Source organism: Suncus etruscus, chromosome 4 (genome assembly GCF_024139225.1).
Source record: "Suncus etruscus isolate mSunEtr1 chromosome 4, mSunEtr1.pri.cur, whole genome shotgun sequence".
Lineage (NCBI taxonomy): Eukaryota > Metazoa > Chordata > Mammalia > Eulipotyphla > Soricidae > Suncus > Suncus etruscus.
In genome coordinates this window covers 44942766-44966605 of record NC_064851.1, presented here as the reverse complement: position 1 = coordinate 44966605, position 23840 = coordinate 44942766, and the positions used below count along the sequence as shown (strand labels likewise).

Genomic DNA, 23840 nt, shown 5'->3' with positions numbered 1-23840 from the left:
AAACCACAGTAAGTAATATAAAGAATAACGTTAAAAATTTCTTATTTTGGAAAGTTTAGATGGTTAATTGTGAGCAGAAATGACAAATTCTATTTGAGAAGGGATCATTGATTTTTTAAATTCAAATTATTTAATCCTTTTAAGCAGCTCTAGTAAAATGTAACAAAAGGCTTATGTTCATAAAAACTGAAAAATGTCAAAGAGTAAAACCAATATGCTTACAAATGTACTTAATAAATGAATTTTCTCAGCTTTTTCAATGGGGGGAGATAACACATAAAATTGCATGCAGGACCTCACACATGCAAGGCAAGACACACTATCACTGAATCAGTCACAGACTGAGCTTTTCTTCAATTATGCTTATAGCTATCAGAGAATCTCAACCAACAAATGCTTCAGTATATTAGACTTATTTAATTCTTTAAAAACAAAGATTAAAATTTACTTCCCTAAATTGTAAATTTTGATTTAACCTTACTCAATGGTCAAGTAGAGCTCAACAGTTTTAAACAACAATAACAATTTACTTCATATAGAAAAGTCTGAAGAATTCAGCTACCTTTTTTTTTTTTTTAAGTTTTTTGTGTGCTATATATATTTATACCTAGTGGTGCTCAATCGAAAGTGATAAAAGGTCTTTGAGGAACCAGGGATTGACCCAAGGAATTCAAATGTGCAAAAAAACATGACACTTAAATCACATCTCTAATCAAATCTGAAGATTTAAGAAAAATGATTATCACAGATAAACATCTTTGTTAAAAATTTTTCTTCTGGGGCTGGAGAGATAGCATGGAGGTAAGGCGTTTGCCTTTCATGCAGGAGGTCATCGGTTCGAATCCTGGCGCCCCATATGGTCCCCTGTGCCTGCCAGGAGCAATTTCTGAGCCTGGAGCCAGGAATAACCCCTGAGCACTGCCAGGTGTGACCCAAAAAACCAAAAAAAAAAAAAAAAAAAATTTTCTTCTGTGTATAAGATTCTAGATCATGAGCAAAACCCAACAAATATTAACACACAAACACACACATTCTCTCTCTCTCTTTCTCTCTCTCTCTCTCTCTCTCTCTCTCTCTCTCTCTCTCTCTCTCACACACACACACACACACACACACACACACACACACACACAAAACACTGATGATTATAGTCAAACCCTGTAAGTTTGTGCTTGGTCAGGTATTTATCTGGTGAGAGATTTTCAGCTTTAACTGAATACAGAGATGCATGATATTTTATTTTATTTTTGCGCTCCAAAGCCATTAGTAAAAAAGAGAGAGAGAGAGAGAGAGAGAGAGAGAGACACAGAGGGAGAGAGAGATAAAAGAGAGAGACACAGGCAGAAAGAGAGAGAGAAAGAGACCTGGATTTTTAAAAGTGAACTCACTATGTTAGGGAATTCAAAATATGCAATAAAGAATGCATCTGTATGCACATCTGTTCATGGAAACAGCGTAAAATTAACTTAGACAAACCAAATGAGAGATAGTTTTTTTGGGAAAAAAAGTGGAGTTTGGTAGGCAAGTGAACACAATGTTCTGAAATTATAAAGCACTCATGAGCTAAACACTGCAAGGAGAAGAGAAAGATGCAAGATTAATGAAATAAATTAACCATTTATAAATAGATTATTAAGAGGTTGGATACATATTTGAAATTATGAAAGGGTATAGAATATTTAATTTATCACTAGGATATTTATGAAAATCTGCAAAAGTACTGCAGTTAGGAAGAATTTAAAAATGGTAATAAAATGTTTTAAGATTCTTAGCTAGCTTAATCTTGCTTCTGGTTCGTAACAAACACAAAAGCCATTACTTTTTTTTTTTATAGATACTCATCTGGAGGGCCAGGGATATGACTTGGGTGATGAAGCGCAGTCATGAGTAACGGGATTTTATCTCTGGCGCCACTTCATGTACTGAAAGTGATCCTGACTATACAAAGAGGGGTATTCATCTACTAACTTAATTTTTTTTATTTTTCTCCCTACTTAAAATATTGAATTGATTTTTAAAAGTCTTTGAAATTGAAGCCTCTTCATAAACCCTAGTGCCCAATCAATAAAGTTCTAAAATTCAAGTTTTTAAATATTTATTGAATCCCTTTTCCTATCCATCCCTGTTTCTATTAGCTTAGACCCCATTAATGCAACAAATTATTGATTGACCTGTCAATTTTTATTCCCATCAGCTCTATTTTCTACTAAATCAGGTTGTTGTAGAAAAAGCACTCATAGGGCTGGAGAGATAGCTCAATAAACTAAGTACCTGCTCTTCATGGAGGAGGCCTGTGTTCAATCTCTAGCATTCCACGGCATCTGATTACTGCTAGAGATTTATCCTTCCCCTTACTCCCCAAGCATACAGAAAAGGGTTGCCCTTGAGCATAAACAGGTATGTCTCAAATAAAGTCCCTCCCCCCAAATAAAGAACCCCAAACACAGCCTTTGTCATTTTTTTTTAATATGGAATGCTTCACGAATTTGCGTGTCATCCTTGCACAGGGGCCATGCTAATCTCTGTATCGTTCCAATTTTAGTATATATGCTGCCAAAGCGAGCACTTTAATTTTTTTTTTTTTTTTTTTTTGGTTTTGGGCCACACCCGGCGTTGCTCAGGGGTTACTCCTGGCTGTCTGCTCAGAAATAGCTCCTGGCAGGCACGGGGGACCATATGGGGCACCGGGATTCGAACCAACCACCTTTGGTCCTGGATTGGCTGCTTGCAAGGCAAACGCCGCTGTGCTATCTCTCCGGGCCCAGTCTTTGTTATTTCTTTAAAATATTTTCTTGGAGCTGAAGATTTATTTGTTTTTATAATTCATTCATACATTTATTTTATAGTCCAGAGGTATTTTCTTTTTTTTAAAAAAATGTCACTCATGGAGCCAGAGTGATAGTGCAGTGGTAGGGTGTTTTTGCCATGCACACGGCTGACCCAGACGGACCTCCGTTTGATCCCAGGCATCCAATATGGTCCCCCAAGCCAGGAGTGACTTCTAAGTGCAAAGCCAGGAGTAACCCCTGAGCTTCACCAGGTGTGACCCAAAAACAAAAACAAAACAAAACAAAAAGGCCCTCAAGGGATATTACAGCAGGTAAGGCACTTGTCTTGCATGTGGCCAGCCCAAGTTCGATCCTCTGCAACACATATGCTCCTGCACTCATCAGGAGTAATTCCTGAGTGCAGAGTTAGGAGTAACCCCTGATGATTGCCTGCTGTGACCCAAAAACTGAAATAAAAAATATGCCCATTAAGACCAGATACTAGAGCACAGCTTAAGCAGACATAAACTTACAAATATAGAAATCATTTCAAGCATCCTATAATAACACAATGTTATGAAGATATAAACTAACCATAAAAAGTGAGGGAAATCTCCAGTACTCACTAGCTAAAACTGAACAAAATGCTTCTAAATAACAACTGGATAAAATACAAACTTAAAGAATACATAAAACGATTCCTTGAAAGAAATGAAAATGAAAAAACAAACTATCATACTCTATGGGACACAGTAAAAACAATAGTAAAAGGGAAATTTATAGCAATACAGGCCTTCATTAAGAAAGAAGGAAAAGGGGCCAGAGAGATAGCATGGAGGCAAGGCATTTGCCTTGCATGCAGAAGGACGGTGGTTCGAATCCGGGCATCCCATATGGTCCTCTGAGCCTGCCAGGAGCAATTTTTCAGCGTCGAGCCAGTAGTAACCCCTGAGCGCTGCCGGGTGTGACCCAAAAACCAAATATAAATAAATAAATAAATAAATAAATAAATAAATAAATAAATAAAAGGAAAGATAGTGTGGGTGTACCTATTTAAGACCCTAGACCCACCCACTTCTGGGAGGGGTCTTGGGAACCGGATAGTAGGTGTAACCTTACCTGCTAGACCCTCCCATTCCTGGGAGGGGTCTGGGAAATGTTATATAAGGCTTGGACCAAGGGAATTCGGGCCCCCTTTTGGCTTTTTGCCCTTTTGGCTCTTTGCCCTTTTGGCTCTTTGCCCGTTCTGCGCTGCTGGGCGCTCTGGCTTTTGGGTTTCTGTGTTCTGGTCTTTGACCAGCATGGAGCCCAAAGGGAAGATGGCTGAAAGGAGTTTAGATGCAGGGCCAAGAATAACTAGTGCTTAAAAGGTTATGAGATAGGCCACACACATGTGGTGAATAGGACATGAATAAAGTTAATGCTTCCTGAAGCCTGCCTGTGAGTGAGTCTTGATTACGCCGATTACCTGGGCCTGGAATCCGCCAGCTGGATGGGAATGAAGCCACGTGGCTGGGGCCTAAGCACAAAGGCCTCCATCCATCGCCATCCAGCCCCATCGTTAATTATTCTATGCTACAGATAGAAGAAAAAGTTCAGATGAAACAACCTAAACAGACTTCTTAAGCATGTTGAGAAGGAATAAGAAATTAATCTCAAAACTAGTAGAAGGAAATAATATAAAAATACACCAGAGGGCCCGGAGAGATAGCACAGCGGCGTTTGCCTTGCAAGCAGCCGATCCAGGACCAAAGGTGATTGGTTCGAATCCCAGTGTCCCACATGGTCCCCTGTGCCTGCCAGGAGCTATTTCTGAGCAGACAGCCAGGAGTAACCCCTGAGCACTGCCGGGTATGACCCAAAAACCAAAACCAAAACCAAAACCAAAACAAAACAAAAACAAAAAAACAAAAAAAATACACCAGAAATCAATAATACAGAAATTGAGCAAACAATGAAGCATGAGCAGACTATTCATAAGAATAAACAAGATAGACAAACTTAGCTAGACCATATGAGGAAAAGAGAGAAAATGCCCAAATAAATGTGATCAGAGATAAAAAAGCAATTACAATAGTTCCCTCAAAAATTTAAAATATGTTGAGAAGTTATTATGTACAGCTTAATTAAGCTGGAGAAACTAGAAGAAATGGAAAGATACTTAGAATCATACAACTTCCCAAAACTGAATGAGAAGGAAATAAAAAATCAGAATAAGATAATCACAAGTTAACAAATTTAAACAATAATTAAAAATATTCCCAAGAATAGAAGTCCTCACCCATATGAGCTTACTGGTGAGTTCTAGAAATTCTTCAAAGACTTACTAACTTTATTCCTCAAACTCTTCCAAAACACAGTCCAAACAACTTCTATGAAGGCAACATTTTGCTAATACCCAAAGCAGATAGAGATACTACTGAAAAAAAAAATCAGATCAATTTCTCTAAGGAACATTGATACAAAATCCTCAACAAATTCTTAGTGAACCTAATCAAACAACATGTCTAAAATAGTTCACTCTAGAGACACAAGATTTTTAAAAATACACAAACCGGGGCCAGCGAGGTAGCGCTTGAGGTAAGGTATCTACCTTGCAAGTGCTAGCCAAGGAAAGATCGTGACCATGGTTCGATCCCCCAGCGTCCCATATGGTCCCCCCAAGCTAGGGGCAATTTCTGAGCCCTTAGCCAGGAGTAACCCCTGAGCATCAAATGGGTGTGGCCCGAAAAACCAAAACCAAAACCAAAACAAAAGAACAATAAAAATACACAAACCAATTAATGTAATACACGATATAAATAAAAGAGATTAAAATTATATGATTGTATCAATAAACACAGAAAACTTAAAAGCATACAACATCCACTCATAATAAAAAAAAACCCCTCATCAAAACAGGTATATAGTAAATTTTCCTTAAGATAGTAATGGCTTCCTATAACAAACCTATGGCCAGTATGAGTCCTAATGATTAAAATAAGAAGTACTCCCTTTGAGATCATGCACTATAAAGGATATCTACTGTCTCAACTTTCATGCAATATGTTATCACAAGTCCTAGTAACAAAAATCAGGTAAAAAATTGAAAAAGACTCATATATTAAAAACCATTAAACTATTAGTATTTTTCAGATGACATAATAACATATATATAAAAAACTTCAATAGCTTACTAAAAGTTCCTAGAAACAATAAACTAGTATAGGAAAGTAGCAGGCTATGAAGTCAATACACAAAAATCGGTTGCATTCCTTTTTGCAAATAATAAACCAGATGAGAAAGAGATTTAAAAAAAAGACTAAAGGAGAGGGTTCAGAAAGAATTTAACAAAAGATGCAAGAATCTTACACTTTGCATGTGTTTACAACAATACTAACAGCATGCTGGGTAACACTGTGGGAACATTTGTGATCCTTCCTTTTCAAACAGTGCTCATTTCCTTCATCTGCACAATATTATCTTCCTTGTATATGTATCTGCATTTGTATCTGCATGTATATGGCCAAAGGAACAACTCCGTGCTTTTATAAAGGTCAGAGAACATTTAGCAGGGGCCTCTCCTCTTTCCCTTTGTGTTGGTCATTCTGATGATTTACTGGAAGAGAGTGGTTCTGGCTAAAAAAAAACAAAAACAAAACAAAACAAAACACCACCACCACGGGGGCCGGAGAGGTGGCGCTAGAGGTAAGGTGTCTGCCTTGCAAGCGCTAGCCAAGAAAGGACTGCTGTTTGATCCCCCGGTGTCCCATATGGTCCCCCCAAGCCAGGGGCGATTTCTGAGCGCTTAGCCAGGAGTAACCCCTGAACATCAAACGGGTGTGGCCCAAAAACCAACCAACCAACCAAACAAACAAACAAAAAAAAAAACAAAAAAACACCACCAACAACAACAAAACAAAAACAAAAAGGCAGTTTTTAACTCCATTTTACTTATATAACATAAAGTACAATATTTTTTTATTATTCTAGATTAAAACCTCCAAGAATTGATTATTACACTATTTTTTCCTCTTGAATATTTAATACACTGTCAGTCACTGTAAAATGAGCTAGCATCTGAATCATTCTTACAATATGTTAAGTACAATTCTAAGTGCTTCACAAATGGTAATGTTGATATTCAAAACAAATTTAGGTTCTGAGTTGACTGCACAAGTGTCAGCGCTGAGAGACAAAGACCACCTCCCATAATGCAAAATGCAAAAGGGAATTCATTTGGCTAGCCGAGGTCCAAGTCTCATTCAACCAGTGGAGTCTTGACAAGGACCTCAGCTAGCCAAATAAACTCCCTTTTGCACTTGGCATTATTGGAGGTGGTCTTTGACTCTCAGCACTGACTTTGGGGTAGTCAACTTGGACAACATTTGGAGGCTCATCCGAGATTGACTCTCCATTGACCTGGGGTCTGGCCAGCCCTGATATATGGAGGATTAAAAGACTTGCAGGCAATCAAGAGTGGTCTTTGGGTAGACGGGCCTGACTAAGGGTGTCAGGAGCAATCATGGATTGCACAGTCTGAGTGTCAGGAGCAATCTCCAGATTGCATGGCCTGACTCAAGGGGAGGCACTGAAACTGGAGCTGGTTGGGAACTCCTGGCAGAGTGCTCAGGAAGATATTCTTGGCACTTTGTGGGTTCCCTCAGAATGGTGAACTTCATTCAGTAAGATCAGGAGGAACTTCATTCAGTAACTAAGGAAGGGAAAAGGCCTTGGGTTACCATATATGCCATTCTAGTGTTTGGTCTCATATGTGAAGCAGTGTCTATCTTCTCCTAGTCACATTCTGTGTTTTGCTTGTGTGTGCTGGCTGTTTGTACTGATCGTTTACAGTCCATTTATTGTTTATAACCTTGTCCATAATGTGGAACAGAACCACTTCACACCCATAACCATTCTTTTGGAGCATTTTTCAGCAGTGAAGGCCAAAGGCCAAAAGTTAGGTGTGACAGTGAAGAAAGGTAAGTTATAAACCTTTTGCTCCACAGAATGGCTTACCTTTCAGGTTGGGCACATTTGAACTACTCATAATACAGAAGATTCAGGATATCATAACCTGGCCTGGACCTCAGGGGCACCCTGATCAGTTCCCATATATTCTTCTTTAGCAGGAACTTGTAGAAAATCTTTGGATTTGCTGAGGACTTATGTGCTCTGGCAGGACTGAGGATGGTTACAGCAGCTCCAGTTCCCATAGAAAATTTGAGGGTGCTGGTGGCTGAAGTGAAATCCAGGAAGATGGAGGAAGAGAAGCTGAAGAAATCTCCCCTCCCAATCTTACCCAATTCTAACCATTACCCATCTCTTATAGATTTGGAGATCCCCCCTTCTTATAATGTAGGAGATGGACCGGACCTAGTGCTCCCTGACCCATTTCCTCCTCTCCTTCCCCCACTTTCTCCATTGGATCCTTGGGTGACCTCAGTGGGTCTGGAACCTACATCCCAGGAGACATGGGGAAGGACTCAAGAAAAATCAACTTTTCTCCACTATGATACTCCCATTTCAGGCCATTGGGTCCCCAAGGCCCATACTTACCAATATTGGCCCTTTTCTTCTAGTGAACTGTACCATTGAAAAGCCCAGAATGCCCCATTTTCAGAGAATCCTGGATGAGCCCCAAATGTAGGGTCTGAGTTGACTACACAAGTGTTGGTGCAGAGAATCAAAAACCACTTTTGATAATGCAAAGTGCAAACGGGAGTTTATTTGGCTAACCGAAGTCCTTGTCAAGACTCCACTGGTTGTATGAAACTTGGACCTTGACTAGCCAAATAAACTCCCTTCTGTGCTTTGCATTATCGGAGGTGGTCTTTGACTCTCAATGCCAATACTTGGGTAGTCAACTTGGACCCTACAAAGCTAAAAAGTAGTAATGTTATCTCTAATTTACAGATGAATAAACAGAGGAACAGAACTCTAAATTGATGTGCCAAAGCTCAGATAATTAGCAAAAAGCAGAGCGAAGATTTAAAAACCAATAGTTGGACATCTGAGTTCTCAGTCTACTGCCTCTGTGTTATAATATCTTGAACAAATATGGGTATTGTATTATTGCTGTTATTTTGCTTTTATGATATTTGTTCATTTGCTTTCCTTTATTTTAAATTTCATAGTTCACAACTCTGCTACTCCTCTAAGCCCTTGCTGTTCACTCATCATTGAACTCTTCTTCTTCATGTTGGAATTTATTCTAGGAGATTTCCCAGACAATTATCTTTCCAGTAGTCAGGTTTACCCCCTTCTAAACTCTCGTACCTGCAAATAGATTTGCAATGCACTTAATGATGAACCATTTTTGTATCGTACTTTAACTTGATTGTATGATTCCTCAATTGTATGCTAGGGTGGAAATCATTTCAAAGTGCTTAATAAAGATTAGTTAAATACGTGAAACAAAAAATAAAGTATAGAATCATGATATGCTGAGTACCATATATGTTACAATTCAAGTTCTGAATCAATGCCTATTAAAATCCCATCCCAAATTTCTCTTGGGGAATTATACTCAGTTTTTAATAAAACATATATTGTTGCTTATGCTATATGAAGAAAAAGCAAATTAGCTATTTCAAAGTAGATAAAGTATGCATGCATTGCTATAATGTCTTGAGTAGCTGCAACTTTATTTAGAATTAATTGTGAGATTTGAAGTTAGAGATTTGTTCAAATTAATGTGTGTAATTTTTTTTTTGTTTTTTTTGTTTTGTTTTGTTTTGTTTTTGGGCCACACTCGGCAGTGCTCAGGGGTTACTCCTGGCTGTCTGCTCAGAAATAGCTCCTGGCAGGCATGGGGGACCATATGGGACACTGGGATTGGAACCAACCACCTTTGGTCCTGGATCGGCTGTTTGCAAGGCAAACACCGCTGTGCTATCTCTCCGGGCCCTAATGTGTGTAATTTTACAGTAGTTCTACACTTAAATTTGTATAGGACATTGTGAATGAAGCCTCAGGCTCCAAAACCAGGACCAAGGGGCTGGAGTGGTAGCACAGTGGTGGGGTGTTTGCCAGACACAGGTTTGATCCTTAGGCATCCCAAATGGTTCCCTGAGTCAGGAATAAACCCTGAGCACTGCTGAGTGTACCCCCCCTCCCAAAAAACAAAAACAAAACAAACAAAAAAAAACAGGAGAGATGCGGGTCTGGAAGCAAATGACGATGCAGGAAAGAGTAGGGTAAGAACAGGGTCAGGAATTCTAACACTCAATCCAGGAATTCTTTTTCTTTTCCCTTTGGTTTTTTTGGGTCACACCTGGCGTTACTCAGGGGTTACTCCTGGCTGTCTGCTCAGAAATAGCTCCTGGCAGGCACGGGGGACCATATGGGACACCGGGATTCGAACCAACCACCTTTGGTCCTGGATCAGCTGCTTGCAAGGCAAACACCGTATCTCTCCGGGCCCCAATCCAGGAATTCTAACACAAGCCTTCTGCTCCAAGGCAGCTTTGTGGAGGAAGATCAGTGAATGAATGCACTGCTTTCCAGAGACCTGGGCTTTTTATTAGCAAGAAGCAGACCACACCCTGGGGTAGAGAACAAATACTGAGTAGGGAGGGACCCAGCAATTCAACACCAGATCACTCCCTGGGGTGGAGAGTGAATACTGAGTAATGTAGGACCCAGTAATCAATTCAGCAGGAGGTTATGTGAATAGACTATCTGCCCATTTCATTGCTTTATAAATTACTTAAAGTATTTTTTTTTTAGAAATTCAACTATTCGGGGCCGGGCGGTGGCGCTAGAGGTAAGGTGCCTGCCTTGCCTGCGCTAGCCTTGGACGGACAGCGGTTCGACCCCGGCGACCCATATGGTCCCCAAGCCAGGAGCAACTTATGAGCGCATAGCCAAGAGTAACCCCTGAGTGTTACCGGGTGTGGCCCAAAAACCAAAAAAAAAAAAAAAAAAAAAAAAGAAGAAATTTAACTATTCCTTTTATTAATTATAAAGACAAACAATAAATTGAGCTTTGCTTTTTTGGTGGGGCAGTGAAGAAGAAAGGGTTTGGGTCACACTTATCTGTGCTAAGGGCTTACTTTTTGCTCTGAGATCAGAGATCACTCCTGTTAGTACATAGGTATGATGTTAGGATCAAACCAAGAAACCCCTGTAATCCTCATCTACATTCTTTTCTGGTAACTTTGATTATTAACAGATAACACATTTTTAATAATCAACCAATTTCCTCTTAATATAAGGATGACTATTTTTACATGTGGAATTTCCTCTGCAAAAAGGAGCAAAGGCTGTAGTTTTCAGCCTCTATGTTCAGCTGTAAGCCCTCACTTGCCTCAATGCTTAATAACGAATGTGCTTCATATAGTTGCTGATAAAGATGAATCAAAGAAACTGCCAGCATCAGCTCAAAATATTTTTAAATTGAGATGGAGAGAAAGTGGGGAAAAGATCTTACTTTGGCAAATATCCTTATTTGGAGCTAATTTTGCTCAAGATCTCATAATCTGCATTCATATTTTTATTTTTATTTATTTATTTATTTTTGGTTTTGGGGCCACACCCAGTGGCACTCAGGGGCTACTCCTGGGTATGCACTCAGAAATCACCCCTGGGGGCCCGGAGAGATAGCACAGCAGCGTTTGCCTTGCAAGCAGCCGATCCAGGACCTAAGGTGGTTGGTTCGAATCCCGGTGTCCCATATGGTCCCCCCGTGCCTGCCAGGAGCTATTTCTGAGCAGACAGCCAGGAGTAACCCCTGAGCACTGCCAGGTGTGCCCCCCCCAAAAAAAAAAAACGAAAACAAAAACTAACAAAAATCACCCCTGGCTTAGAGGACCATTTGGGATGCCAGGGGATCGAACTGTGGTCCAACCTAGGTTAGCAGATGCCTTACCTCTAGCGCCACGCTCTGGCCCCTGCATTCATATTTTTATTATTTGGTTATTGGTCCATAGCCATGTGGGTTTAGGGATCACTCTTTTTTTTTTTGTTAGTTTGTTTTTGTTTTGGGGTCACTCCAAGCAGTACTCAGGGGTTACTCTGTGCTCAGAAATCTCTCCTGGCAGGCTCAGAGGACCATATGGGATGCCGGGATTCAAACCACATTTGTCCTGGTTCGACTGTGTGGAAGGTAAACACACTATTGCTGTGCTATCTCTCAGGCCCCTCAGGGATTACTCTTGCTTTGCATCCAGATTCTTTCCGTGGTGGGGCTTGGAAAATTATACATGGTACTGGGATCAAACCCAGGTTGGATGCATGCGAGACAAGCACCTTATGTGCTGTACTATCTCCATGGCCCCATAAATATATATCTTGCTTGATGTTTCCTTTAGGTTTTAGAAAAGAACACTCAGTTTTATTTTTTAATATTTTTGTGTAACAACTAAAAGTATATATTAAAATTTACTGTTTTTTTTTTTTTTGCACCAGAAAGATAGTACAGGGACTGAGGCACTTGCCTTGCACTTGTATAATCTCAATCAATCCCTACCTCTACATGTAGTGCTCCAACACAACCAGGAATGACACTAGAGTAAAGAACCGGAAGTAAACCCTGAGTATGACTGTTTATGGTTCAACTTTGCTCCTCCCAAGTAATTATTTTTCAATACTAATTTGAGGTAATGATAAAGTTATAGAGTACATAAAATTTGTATAATCTTCTGTTTAAGAAGTTTTAAAATCACAGAGATAGAACAGAGTAATATGACTTTCCTTGGATGTGCTGAACTCTAGTTTGATCCCTGGCACCACATATGATCCCCGAACTCTGCTAGGAGTGACCCTTAAACACAGAACCTAGAATACTGAGTTCTGTTACGATGGTCCAACACTCCCTCACTTCCCCAAAAGCAGTTTTATACATTGTCAATTTTTACTATTTACTAAGTAATTTTTTTTATTTTTTTAAGTAAAATATTTCTAACCTATTATATCTATTTATAGGTTTATAATTTCACATGTTCATATTTAGGCCTAACTGTATTAATAAATTAATAAAACTTATATTTATAACAAAATGAAACTGGCTTGAAATGCCAGACATAAAGCTTTCTGACATTTAAAGAGGAGAGAAATTCAGGAGAAGGAAGGGGTTTTTGGAAAGAGAGAAAATACAGATACTAGAATAGGTTAAATCCAAACAACTGTCCCTAAACTATAATTTAAGTCAATGTTTATCTGAAATGGAGGGCCTGCATAAAACAGACTTGTCTTCATGATGGATAATATAATGACATTTTGAGTAAAAGGAAAGACAGAAAGTATCAATAAAAAGTTCTTGGTTTAGGGAATGATATACTTGGAGTTTCCATAGCTGTTTTAGGGCTAAACGACCAAGGAGGTTTTATTTTATTTATTTTAGTTTAGTTTAGTTGTTTAGGGGCCACACTTGGTAGCACTCAAGGGTTACTCCTGGATCAGCACTCAGAATTCATTCCAGGCAGGCTTGGGGGACCATATGGGTTTCCTGAGATTGAACCCAGGTCAGTTGCATACAAGGCAAATGCCCTCCCTGCTGTGCTATTGCTCCAGCCCAACCTGGGAGATTTTAGTTTAAAATCCAACAATATTCCGTGACTTCAATTAGGTATATTTGAGTAACTAAACTATCTATGATTTGTTATTTAAAATCATCGCAAGCATAAGAGGGATAGTACAGCAGGTTTGCCTTGCACACAGTCAACCAGAGTTTAATCCTTGAATTCCATATGGTCTCTCATGTCTTCCAGGAATAACCTCTGAGCAAAGTTGGGTGTGCTTTCCCCTGCTTAAAAAAATTATAGCAAGTCTCAAGTAACAAATGGTAGAACTGGTGAGCAGAAGGGACTTGTTCAGTAGTCTACATATATCTCCCAATTTATGTATGCTCTTCACAATAAATATAACTTTAAAAAAGTTTAGGTTTGTTTTGGGGGCACACTTGGCAGTACTCAGGGCTTGTTCTTTGTTCTGTGCTTAGGGATCACTCCTGGTGTGTTCTTGGGGCCATATGCATTGCTAAAAATCGAATCCAAGTCAACTATAGCAAGACAAACACCCTACCCACCATACTACCACTGTGGCCCATAAAAACAAACAAACAAACAAAAAACCACTGTAGTAGAACAAATGCCTTTTTGTTGCTGTTGCTGTTTTAGGGTCATACCCATCAGCACTCAGGGCTTACTTCTGGCTCTGTGCTCAGAAATTTCTCCTGACTGTCTCATGAGACCATATGGGATGCCAGGGATCGAACTCAGGCCAGCCGTGTGCAAGGCAAATATCCTACCCACCATGCTATCTAGCACTCTAGCTAGCCCCTAGTGCAAATGTCTTGCAAATGTGAGGCTCTGATTTCCTGCCTGGCACCTCAAATTTTGGTGAGAAAAAAAACCCCAAAACTTAACTATTGCTTAACTATTGATTAATCCAAAAACTTAAACACTGCTACTGAAAGCAGCAGTACAGGGGTTAAAGCTTTGCATGTGGTCATCACTAGTTCAATACCCAACCATCACTGCAACTAGCCCTGAGGTCCTGAGCACATCATGACACCCCATATAATCTTTGGTACTAGGGGACCTGAGTAGCACTAGGCAGTCCCAGGAAGATAAAGAGAATGGGAATACAACAGAAATACATTGGAAATAAAGCAAACTGAAAAAAAAAAAAAAAAAGAAATGGAGAAAATGCACAGTGGGTAGGGCATTTGTCTTACATGTGGCTGACCCAGGGTCAATCGCTGGAATCCCATTTAGTATTGTCCATGTTCATATTCATACAGCTGATTAAGTTTCTAGTTTCCTACCCCCTGTTCTATAGCTCTGGCTCCTGCCTTGTACTCAGTATAGAGGAATAAAACAATATGATAAAATAAAGAGATTTTTAACCTTCAAATTTCATACCTTTATGAGGGGAGAATATTCCAAGTGGTACCCAGAGGACCTGGGGAAACTCCTGGGATCCAGTGGTTTAATATGAAGGCCTAAAGATATGCTGAACCACAAAACATACCTCCACAAAATTAAGAGAATAGAAATTGTATCAACGATCTTCCCAGACCATGATTTATTAAAAATAGAATTGAATTACAAACAGAAAGGGAGAAATAACTTTAATACATAAAAATTAAAGAGCCTACTCCTGAACAATCTGTGGATCAGAGAGGAAATAAAAAAATCCTGGAAGCAAATGAGAATAAAGACACGAAATATCAGATTTTATGAGACATAGCAAAAGTAATATTAAAGGAAAACTCATAGCTTTGCAAGCATTCATCAGGAAGGAAGCATGAGCCTACATAAATAACTTGATGGCACAGCTTAAGATATTGGAAAATGATCAACAAAATGAGCCAAATGCAGGAAGGCGAAGAAAATTATAACTTAGAGCAGAAATGAATGAAATGGACACCCAAAAACAATCCAACAGATCAATAAAAAATTGGTTCTTTAAAAAAAATAAACAAGATCAAATGCCATTAGCAAAACTCACAAATAGAGAGAACCCTAATAAAAAATAATAATAAATATAAAGGGGATATTAAATCAGATACTATAAAAATTCAAAGAGTAATCAGAGATTACTTTGAGAATCTTCATGCCACAAAACAAGAGAACCTAGAAGAAACATAAATTTTTGGACTCCTAGAATCTTCCAAGCTTGAACCAAGATGATGTGGAATACCTGAACAGACCTATCACAATCAAGAAAATTGAAATAGTTATCAAATAGCAAAAAAAAAAAAAAAAGGCAAAAAAGATTCTCCAGTGAATTCTTTGGAACCTTAAAAGAGGACCTACTGCCAATCCTCTTCTTTTCTTTTCTTTTTTTTTTTTTGCTTTTGGTTTTTGGGTCATACCCATTACCAGTGGCACTCAAAAATTAATCATGGCAGGCTAGAGGAACCACCTGGGATGCCGGGGATTGAACCTGGGTCAACTGTGTGCAAGGTAAATGCCTCCCCACTGTCCTACTACTGTCCTATTACTTCACTGTCCTATTACTCCAGTCCTGCCAGTTCTTCCAGAAAATTGAAGAAACAGAAACACTAACAAACAGTTACAATGAAGCTAACATCACCCTGATATTAAAGGTAGACAGTAGACAGAGACAACACATAAAAAAAGAGAATTACAGGTTGATGTCTTTTTTGAACACAGATGCTTAGATTCTTATCAAAATGCTATCATATAGAATTCAACCATTCATCAAAAAGGTCATACACCATGACCAAATAGGATTCATCCCAGAGATGAAAGGATGGTTTAACTTATGCAAATCAAGCAGTGTAATATACTGTAAAATGGTACCAAACTTTCAAACCCAAAGGTGTTCACCCAACTTCCTTTTTACTAAGCCTCTTATTTTGATATTTAAAAGCCCACATGGATTACTCGACCTTCCCCCTTCTGGTATTGGAAATTGATTTGAGTAAAATAAGGGCAGTTCTGGCTTTTGGGTCAGGCAGAAAGCACGAAGCAAAAGGCCACCATCCTTTCCTGACTGCTTGGTGTATTATTTCGTCGCCACTAGTCTGGGTCTTCAGATACATCTGCCTAAACGGTTAGAAACATGGTGCATGGAATGAAATCACAACACGTGGATTTACAATATATATACAATATATTTTACAATATACCACATTAATAAAAGAGAAAATAAAACTCATATGATCATATCACTAGATGCAGAGAAAGCATTTATAAGGTCTAATACCCATTCATGATAAAAAAAATTCTTTACAAGATAGGAACGCATTTCTCAATATAGTCAGTTATTTACCACAAGCACATGCAAGCATTATATTCAATGAAGAACAACAAAAGCCTTTCCTCTTGGTATTAGACAAGGTTGTCTCCTCTTGCCACTTCTATTCAACATAGTACTGGAAGTACTTGTCATAGCAATTAAGCAAAGAAAAAAAAATAAAGGGCATCCAAATAGGAAAGAAAGAAGTCAAGCTCTCACTATTTGCAGATGACACAATACCATATTCAAAAAATCTTAAAGACAAAAAAGCTGCTAGAAACAATAGAGTTGTATAGCAAAGACTATAAATTAATATAATTATTAATATAAATTAATATGCAAAAATTTATTAAAGAGAAGAGAGATTTAAAAAAACTCACTTTTCTATATACAAATAATAGGACATATTTAAAAAAAGGAGGGGGTGGAGAGATAGCATAGACATAAGGCATTGCCTTGCATGCAGAAGGACGGTGGTTCGAATCCTGGCATCCCATATGGTCTCCCCAGCCTGCCAGGAATGATTTCTGAGTGTAGAGCCAGAAATGACCCCTGAGCACTGCCAAAAACCAAAAACAAAACAACAACAACAACAAAAAAAAACAACAAAAAAAAACCCAAGTGAATAAAAATTTTTTTTCACTCACAATTGTGCCTCAGAAAACCAAGTAACTTGGAGTCAACTTAACTAAAGAAGTGAAAGACCTATACAGAGAAAGCTAAAAAATCATTGCTTCAAGAAATAAAAGGCATAGGAAATATAAACACACATAGTCTGCTCATAGATTGGGAGGACTAGCATCATTAAAACGGTAATATTTCCAAAGTATTTTACAGTAATACAATTTCTCTAAGGATACCCAATGAAATTTTTTTCCAAACAAATAGAAAAAAAAAAACTCCTTTGAGTTAAAATCCATCTGGAACAATAAATTCCTATAAATAGCTAAAGTAATCCTTGAATAAAAGAAGATGGAAGGTATCACTTTCTCCAACTTCAAGCTGTACTATAAAGCAGCAGTTACTAAAACAGCATGGTACTGGAATAAAAGACAGACCGTCAGATCAATAAAATAGACTTGAATATCCTGAGTCTGACTCTCAGGTATATGAGCAATTAATCTTTGATAAAGGGACAAGGAATATAAAGTGAAGCAAGGAAAGTCTGTTCAACAAATTGTTTGGGAAACCTAGTCGGTTACATGCAAAAAGTGCATGTAAAGCACTTAGCATTAAACACTTTCTGTTTAATGCTGTGTACAAAAGTCATATCAGAATTAATTAAAGATCTTTATTTCAGACCTGAAACTATACAGTACACAGAGTGTTCTCTATGATATTAAAGCTAAAGGCATCTTTAAGGTTGAAACATGACTGATCAAGCAAGTGAAAGCAAAGATAAACAAATGGAACTGCATTAAACAAACAAGTTTCTACACCTCAAAGTAAATGGTGACTAGGAAAAAAAAAAGACTACTCATGGAATCAGAGAAATTATTTACTCAACAACCCTTTCATTCACAAAAGAGCAATTAAAGAATACTAAGGTTATAACTTATTTCAAAACAAATAGATTAAAATCAAGATTTTAGATGACCTAAAGGAGGTTAAAGAAGGTGAAGAAAATGTCAGGGTATAATATTTGAGTTAGGAGTGATAATAATGGAAAAATGCAAGGATAGGACATTATGTCAGACCTTTGAAAAGATACAACATATTCTCTCTTAGAGTCAACTCAGAAACTTTTTTCACCCAAGCATTTTTTTGATTATTCGGTTCATGAATCATCTCAAGCTCAAAGCCCAGTGCTATCAAACATATGTTTTCCTTTTCAACACTTTGATATATACCACCTCCTTTAAAGATGTTCACCTTTGAAATGTTTAATCATGTATTGTTTTCATCTGTACTTATTTAGTTCTGTGGCATTTAAATGACAACCAAAGTTTTTTTTTTTCCTACGTAACTATTAAGTGTTTGTTCTGGGCTATGGATTTTCTTTCTAATGCAAATACTTAGGTCTTTCATTTGCCCTGAATTCATATATGCCTGTTGTTCTATGTATACCAAACAATTCACTTTCAGTTTCTTCTTTCTCTGCCTTTCCCTCATCTCAAATCATAAAAATTTCCCAAGAAACAGTCACTCTAAACCTTTAATTTCTTACAAGCCTCCTTGCCTCATCAAATTTTCTCATTTGTCCATCGCAAACACCATAAAAACTGTGTTGTTACTGAATATTTTAGATATTCAAAACATTAAAAAGATACTTCTTTTAATTCTCAAAAAGAACTAATATGGTAGCATTTAGGTTTCTTTAGAAAAACAATTAAATGATTACTATGATTTGAAAACATATAGAAATAATAACTGAGTAGGGGCTATTAAAATCATTATGAGAAAATGATATTCTGCTAAATCAGGCTTTAATGAAAATAAAATAATTGGTCAATTTACCAGAATTCTGGAAATCCATGAAGCAGCAGCATAAGTGGTTTGCCTCTTTCCCCAGCAGCAACATAGTGAAATCTTAACCCAGAATCCTATAGTAGAAAGGAGAGGGCATAGCATTTTAGGAATGTTTTGTATTGCTTGCCAAAATAGTACATTTATTATTACTATTTTATTAAAAATTCTAATGATTTCTAATATGAGAAAATAAAATATTATTTTAATTACTCCCTCAGATTTAGCACCAGTATAATCTGACAGATTTGTGTTTACATTCTCTTTCTAGAACCATCCCTACTAGGACTTATAAAGTCCATAGTATGAATTTTTGACACAGTGTCACAGTTTATGACTTCATCTTATCGAGGTGTCACATTTCATCTCATACCAATTCTGCAGGACATGTAAATAATTCTGATTGAAATTTATATTCCTGCCATGCTTCCTTCTATGTCAAGTACTTTTCTCAGCTTGCTTGTCAAGAGCTGTGCCATCAGTTATGTAATTCACACCTCCATTCCTTATTTTTAGGTATCTTCTTCCCACATTATTATTTTAAGTTGGGAGTTGTGTGCAGTTCCTCCACTGCTTGTTCCTCCCTTCATGCCCATGTATTTCTAACAGAAAAATGCTCTCAGTGTTCAAGTTTTGAGACTCTATGTGGAAGAGAAGACAGACCTAGGAAAATAAAGACAATGAGAATAGGACAGAAATACATTGGAAACAAAGCAAACTGAAAAAAGAAGAAAATGCAAATAACAATAACAAAACATATGGTAGGGGGGATCCTGAGAATCAAAAGCAATAAATGGGGGTTTATACCCAGTAACTTAAGCAAATTAAATTCAAATGTAAAAACAATCTTAAAGGTTACCGAGTTCAGTTGCATCACCTTTGCAGATTTAGAAAACAAGGACTAGGGGCCAGAGAGATAGCATGGAGGTAAGGCGTTTGCCTTGCATGCAGAAGGACGGTGGTTCGAATCCCGGCATCCCATATGGTCACCCGAGCCTGCCAGGAGCGATTTCTGAGCATAGAGCCAGGAGTAACCCCTAAGCGCTGCCCGGTGTGACCTCCCCAAAACAAACAAACAAACAAACAAGCAAACAAACACAAAAGAAAACAAGGGCTAAAGATATTAACATGATTCTTCATGGTGGTTGGGATCAGGGCTGGGAGCAGAATCCCATCTTGCTCTACCTCTCAAAGTTCATCCCATTTTCTGGTTTCTTTTCTCTCTCTCTCTCTCTCTCTCTCTCTCTCTCTCTCTCTCTCTCTCTCTCTCTCTCACTCTCTCTCTCTCTCTCTCTCTCACTCTTAATTTTTTTAATAAAAATATCTTTAAGCACCACGATTACAAATCATTCCTAGTTTCTGCACAAACTCTCTTGGTGAGCATGGTATAGAATTCCAGGAAACTCACCAAATTCCAAATGAATAATTCATCAGGTTGGATGAAGATACCAGTTCTAACTATGCCCTCAAATATAAATCACCTTCCTAGAAATTCAATATCTTTTATTGGTGCTTAGTCTTTGAAGATGAAGGGCTGTGCATTGATTGGAATCAGTTTAAAATAATTCCTTGCACTTACTCCTTGCCATGTATCAATTTAATTATTACTTTTTTTTTTTTTTTTTGCAAATATCAACTCCTTTAATTGCAATGCCAACAGCAGGCTGAATGAGCATAAGAAAGAAGTGTCCTTGGTCCTTCCAACTCCAGGACTGGCCAATGTAGCTCCTTATAAGAACCCCAGACACAAGGATATAAATGTCTCCTGTGTGAGAATAAATCTGAAAGGCCCTTGAGTCAGACTGCAGGGTGGGTGGGTGGAGGCACCATAAAGTCCACCCTCTTCCCCACAGAAATCCTCATAAGTAGGACTCTCTGTGGGCTAGGAGAAGCCCTTGAGGACTAACATGGACAATCAGAGTCTATGTGCAAGGTTACCAGTTACTTTTTAGCCCTTTCTCTAGGGGGCCCTCCTATTTCTCAAGTATCCCTCCTTCTCCCACAAACACTCCTTTTCCTGACTGTTGCACGTTGCTTGCGCGACCTACTGATGCTCCCAAATCTGCAGATCCGAACGAACAGATTCCCGGCGAGCGACTTGCTCTGTTTACTCTCCAGCCTTTTTTTTTTTTTAAATGTGGCGTGAGAGGAGTCTCCTGAGACAGCGGGGCGCCACCGGGAACCGTTCCCTGCCGCTAGCTGACGTCTAAAGGGCAAAAAGGTGAAGGGAGCCAGCCTCCACGAGATGACGGGGGTTATTAAGGTCAATGGGGGCTCGGGGTGTGGGGGAGACGAGGAGGATGGAAGAGTCACCGAGGAGGATGACAGGCACCCGGACACGCGCAGCCCCGACCCCTCTACCACCGCAATCGCCCCCAACCCATGGGCATCCTCTGGGTACCTGCACCCCCAACCGCGCGCCCTTCGAGCCCCGGCTAAAGTAGGGGACGCGGGGCGGGCGGGATGCCCGGTGCCCTCCCAGCCAGGATGCCAGCCGGCCACGCTCGCTCCCTCCCGGCACAGGCCGGGTGAGCGGCCGTCCGCCTTCACCTTGATCCGCACGTAGCAGTGGGTCCCCAGCGAGGGGTCGTTCAAGCAGGCGGGGGGCTGCTCGCGGGCGGCGCGCCGGAAGGTCTGCGCGGGTCCCCTGCCCAGGCTCCACAAAAGTTTGAGCAGGTAGACGGAGGCGCAGAGCCCGCAGTAGCTGTACACCAGGCACCAGAAGAGCAGGGAGCGGATGGCGACCACCAGGCGGGGCAGGCAGTCCCGCCAGCTCGCCATCGGGCCGGGCGCGCGGGGACCCGGCCGCCCCACCCGCGGAGGAGCCGAGCCACGAGCGCCGCGGTGCGTCAAGGCCCGCCCCGCGCCGGCCTCCCCCGGGCGCCGCTCCGCTCACAAGCCCGGCTCGCCCCGCTCCCGGGGACCACGGGCGGCCCGGCCCCCCACGCTCCGCTCTGCGAGGTCTACCGCGCGCAGATGCTTCTTTCTCCGAATCCCTTGCACCTTGCTCACGCTCGCCGTGAGATCTGGGGGTGCAGGGTGTGTGCGGCCGACCCTGTTGTGCACCCCTTCACCGGTGCAACTGTTAGGTTTGCATTGGATTTTTTTTTCTCCCCACGGATCCTAGAATTGGGGGGATCTGGGGAAGCCCTGTCCATGCTTCTGCTGGACTTGCTCACCTCTTTCCTAGCCATTTGCAGAGAGTGGCATTCTCTCCCTAGCTTCAGTGTCACCAGTGCTCATGTAGGCCTCTCGGCTTCTAAGTCAAGTTCTCCCACTGGAAGGGCATGGACAGAGGCCCATGCATTGTGCCAAATGATTCCTGCCACTTTCTTTCACTTAGAGTCATGCATGCATGGATGGAGATTCTCGGCTCTTTGTTCTATTGCATGTATTTGTTACCTTTACTTTTTTTCATGGCTGAGTCGTAGTATTCCACTGAATGATGTGCTGGAACTTATACATGTCTCAGTCCAGGGGCATTTGAGCTGTGCTTCCTTTTTTTGGTGGTTATGAAGATAACCGCTAAAATATTTATGTGAAACTTTTTGTTTGTTTGGTTGGTTTTGGGGTCACACCTGGCTCTGCGCTCAGAAATTGCTCCTGGCTGGCTCTGGGTGACCATATGGGAGGCCCGGATATGAACCACTATCCGTCCTGGGTCAGCTGCGTGCAAGGCAAACGCCCTAACGCCGTACTATCTCTCTGGCCTCTCATGTGAAACTTTTGGTTCTGGAAATCAAATGAGTTTTCCATCCGCAAAGCATAGCATGCACTCAGTCCTTTGCTCTCTCTGGCCCTTTTTTCCGAGATCTCTCTGGAAGTCCACCACTCTGGTTGAGTTGATAGTTCGTTGTGTTTGGGTGTTCGGGTTTGCATTGTTGACCATCTGATTTTGGGGAAACATCTACTCATCACCTCTGGTTTGGGATGTGTGCGTATGTTTTTTAATGTGTCTTTTAAATATCTTGGATATTAGCTCTCAGTTGTATGAAGTGAATGTTTTCTTCCATTCAGTGGAATGCCTTTTTATTTTTGCTATAGTTTCTTTACCAATGAAAGGCTTTTTAGTTCAATGTAGTTTCATTTGTTTATTTTGGCTACTCGGAGCCAATGACTTTCAATCATTAAAGATGCCTCTGAAGCTAATATTATGGATAGTTCTATGTATTCTTTGGTGTAATTTTTTAGTTTTGATTATAAGGCCTTAAATCCATATTTGAACTAAGTTTTGTGAATGGTGAAATAATGGTCCACGTTCTTTTTTTTTTTTTTTTGGCATGAGACTAACCAGTTTTTCTGGCACACCATTTGTTAGAGGGTTTTCTTGCTAATGAACCTAGTTCCTTTGTTTTAACTTTTCAAATAGCTGAAGATGGAGGGGCGGGACTCCCAATCATATTTTATTGGTATGAGATTCTGTCTATTCTAGTACCACATAGTTTTATTATGATATCTTAATAATTTAAAGCCAGGAATGCAAAGCTTCCTATCTGCTTTTTATCCTTCATAATTGTTTTTTTTTTTCCCCCCAGGGAGTTTTACTACACCATACAAAAGTATTAGTAGTATCTGTTCCCTGTCCTGAAAGAATTCCATGGGAGTTTTGATAGGATTGCACAGTATAGTGATTTAGGATGGTGGTTATTTCAGTGATTTGTAGCTTTGTTTGCATAGCAAGTTTACCCCTTTTGTTAAATTTAGTCCCAGGTATGTGGTATTCACACACAATTATAAATGGAATTTAAAAATATTTTCTTTCCTACCTCGTATATAAAATGTAACATTTCTATATATTCATTTCAGAGCCTCCAGTTTATCATATTTACTGTTTCTAAAATCTGGTGGGCTTGGGATCTTTTTTTGCAGTCTTTAGTTTTTTTTTTTAAATTAATTCACAGTAAGATAGTTAAA

General features: G+C 39.6%; 1 protein-coding gene and 1 non-coding gene across 2 annotated transcripts in view; both read right to left on the bottom strand.

Moving 5' to 3' along the window:
* The window catches only part of EPHX4 (epoxide hydrolase 4), a 53073-nt gene extending 31323 nt beyond the window's left edge, over positions 1–21750 (bottom strand). Inside the window, exons 1-2 of the mRNA XM_049772263.1 lie at positions 21477–21750; positions 18918–19003 (exon numbers count right to left, since the gene is read on the bottom strand). Of these exons, the coding sequence (XP_049628220.1) occupies positions 18918–19003; positions 21477–21707 (317 nt within the window). The 5' untranslated portion in view covers positions 21708–21750. The remainder of the gene's footprint in view (positions 1–18917; positions 19004–21476) is intronic.
* On the bottom strand, positions 2463–2566 carry LOC126007436 (U6 spliceosomal RNA). Its single transcript, XR_007495009.1, has one exon. It is a non-coding gene; the product is annotated as a U6 spliceosomal RNA (small nuclear RNA).
* Positions 21751–23840: the final 2090 nt, after the last annotated feature.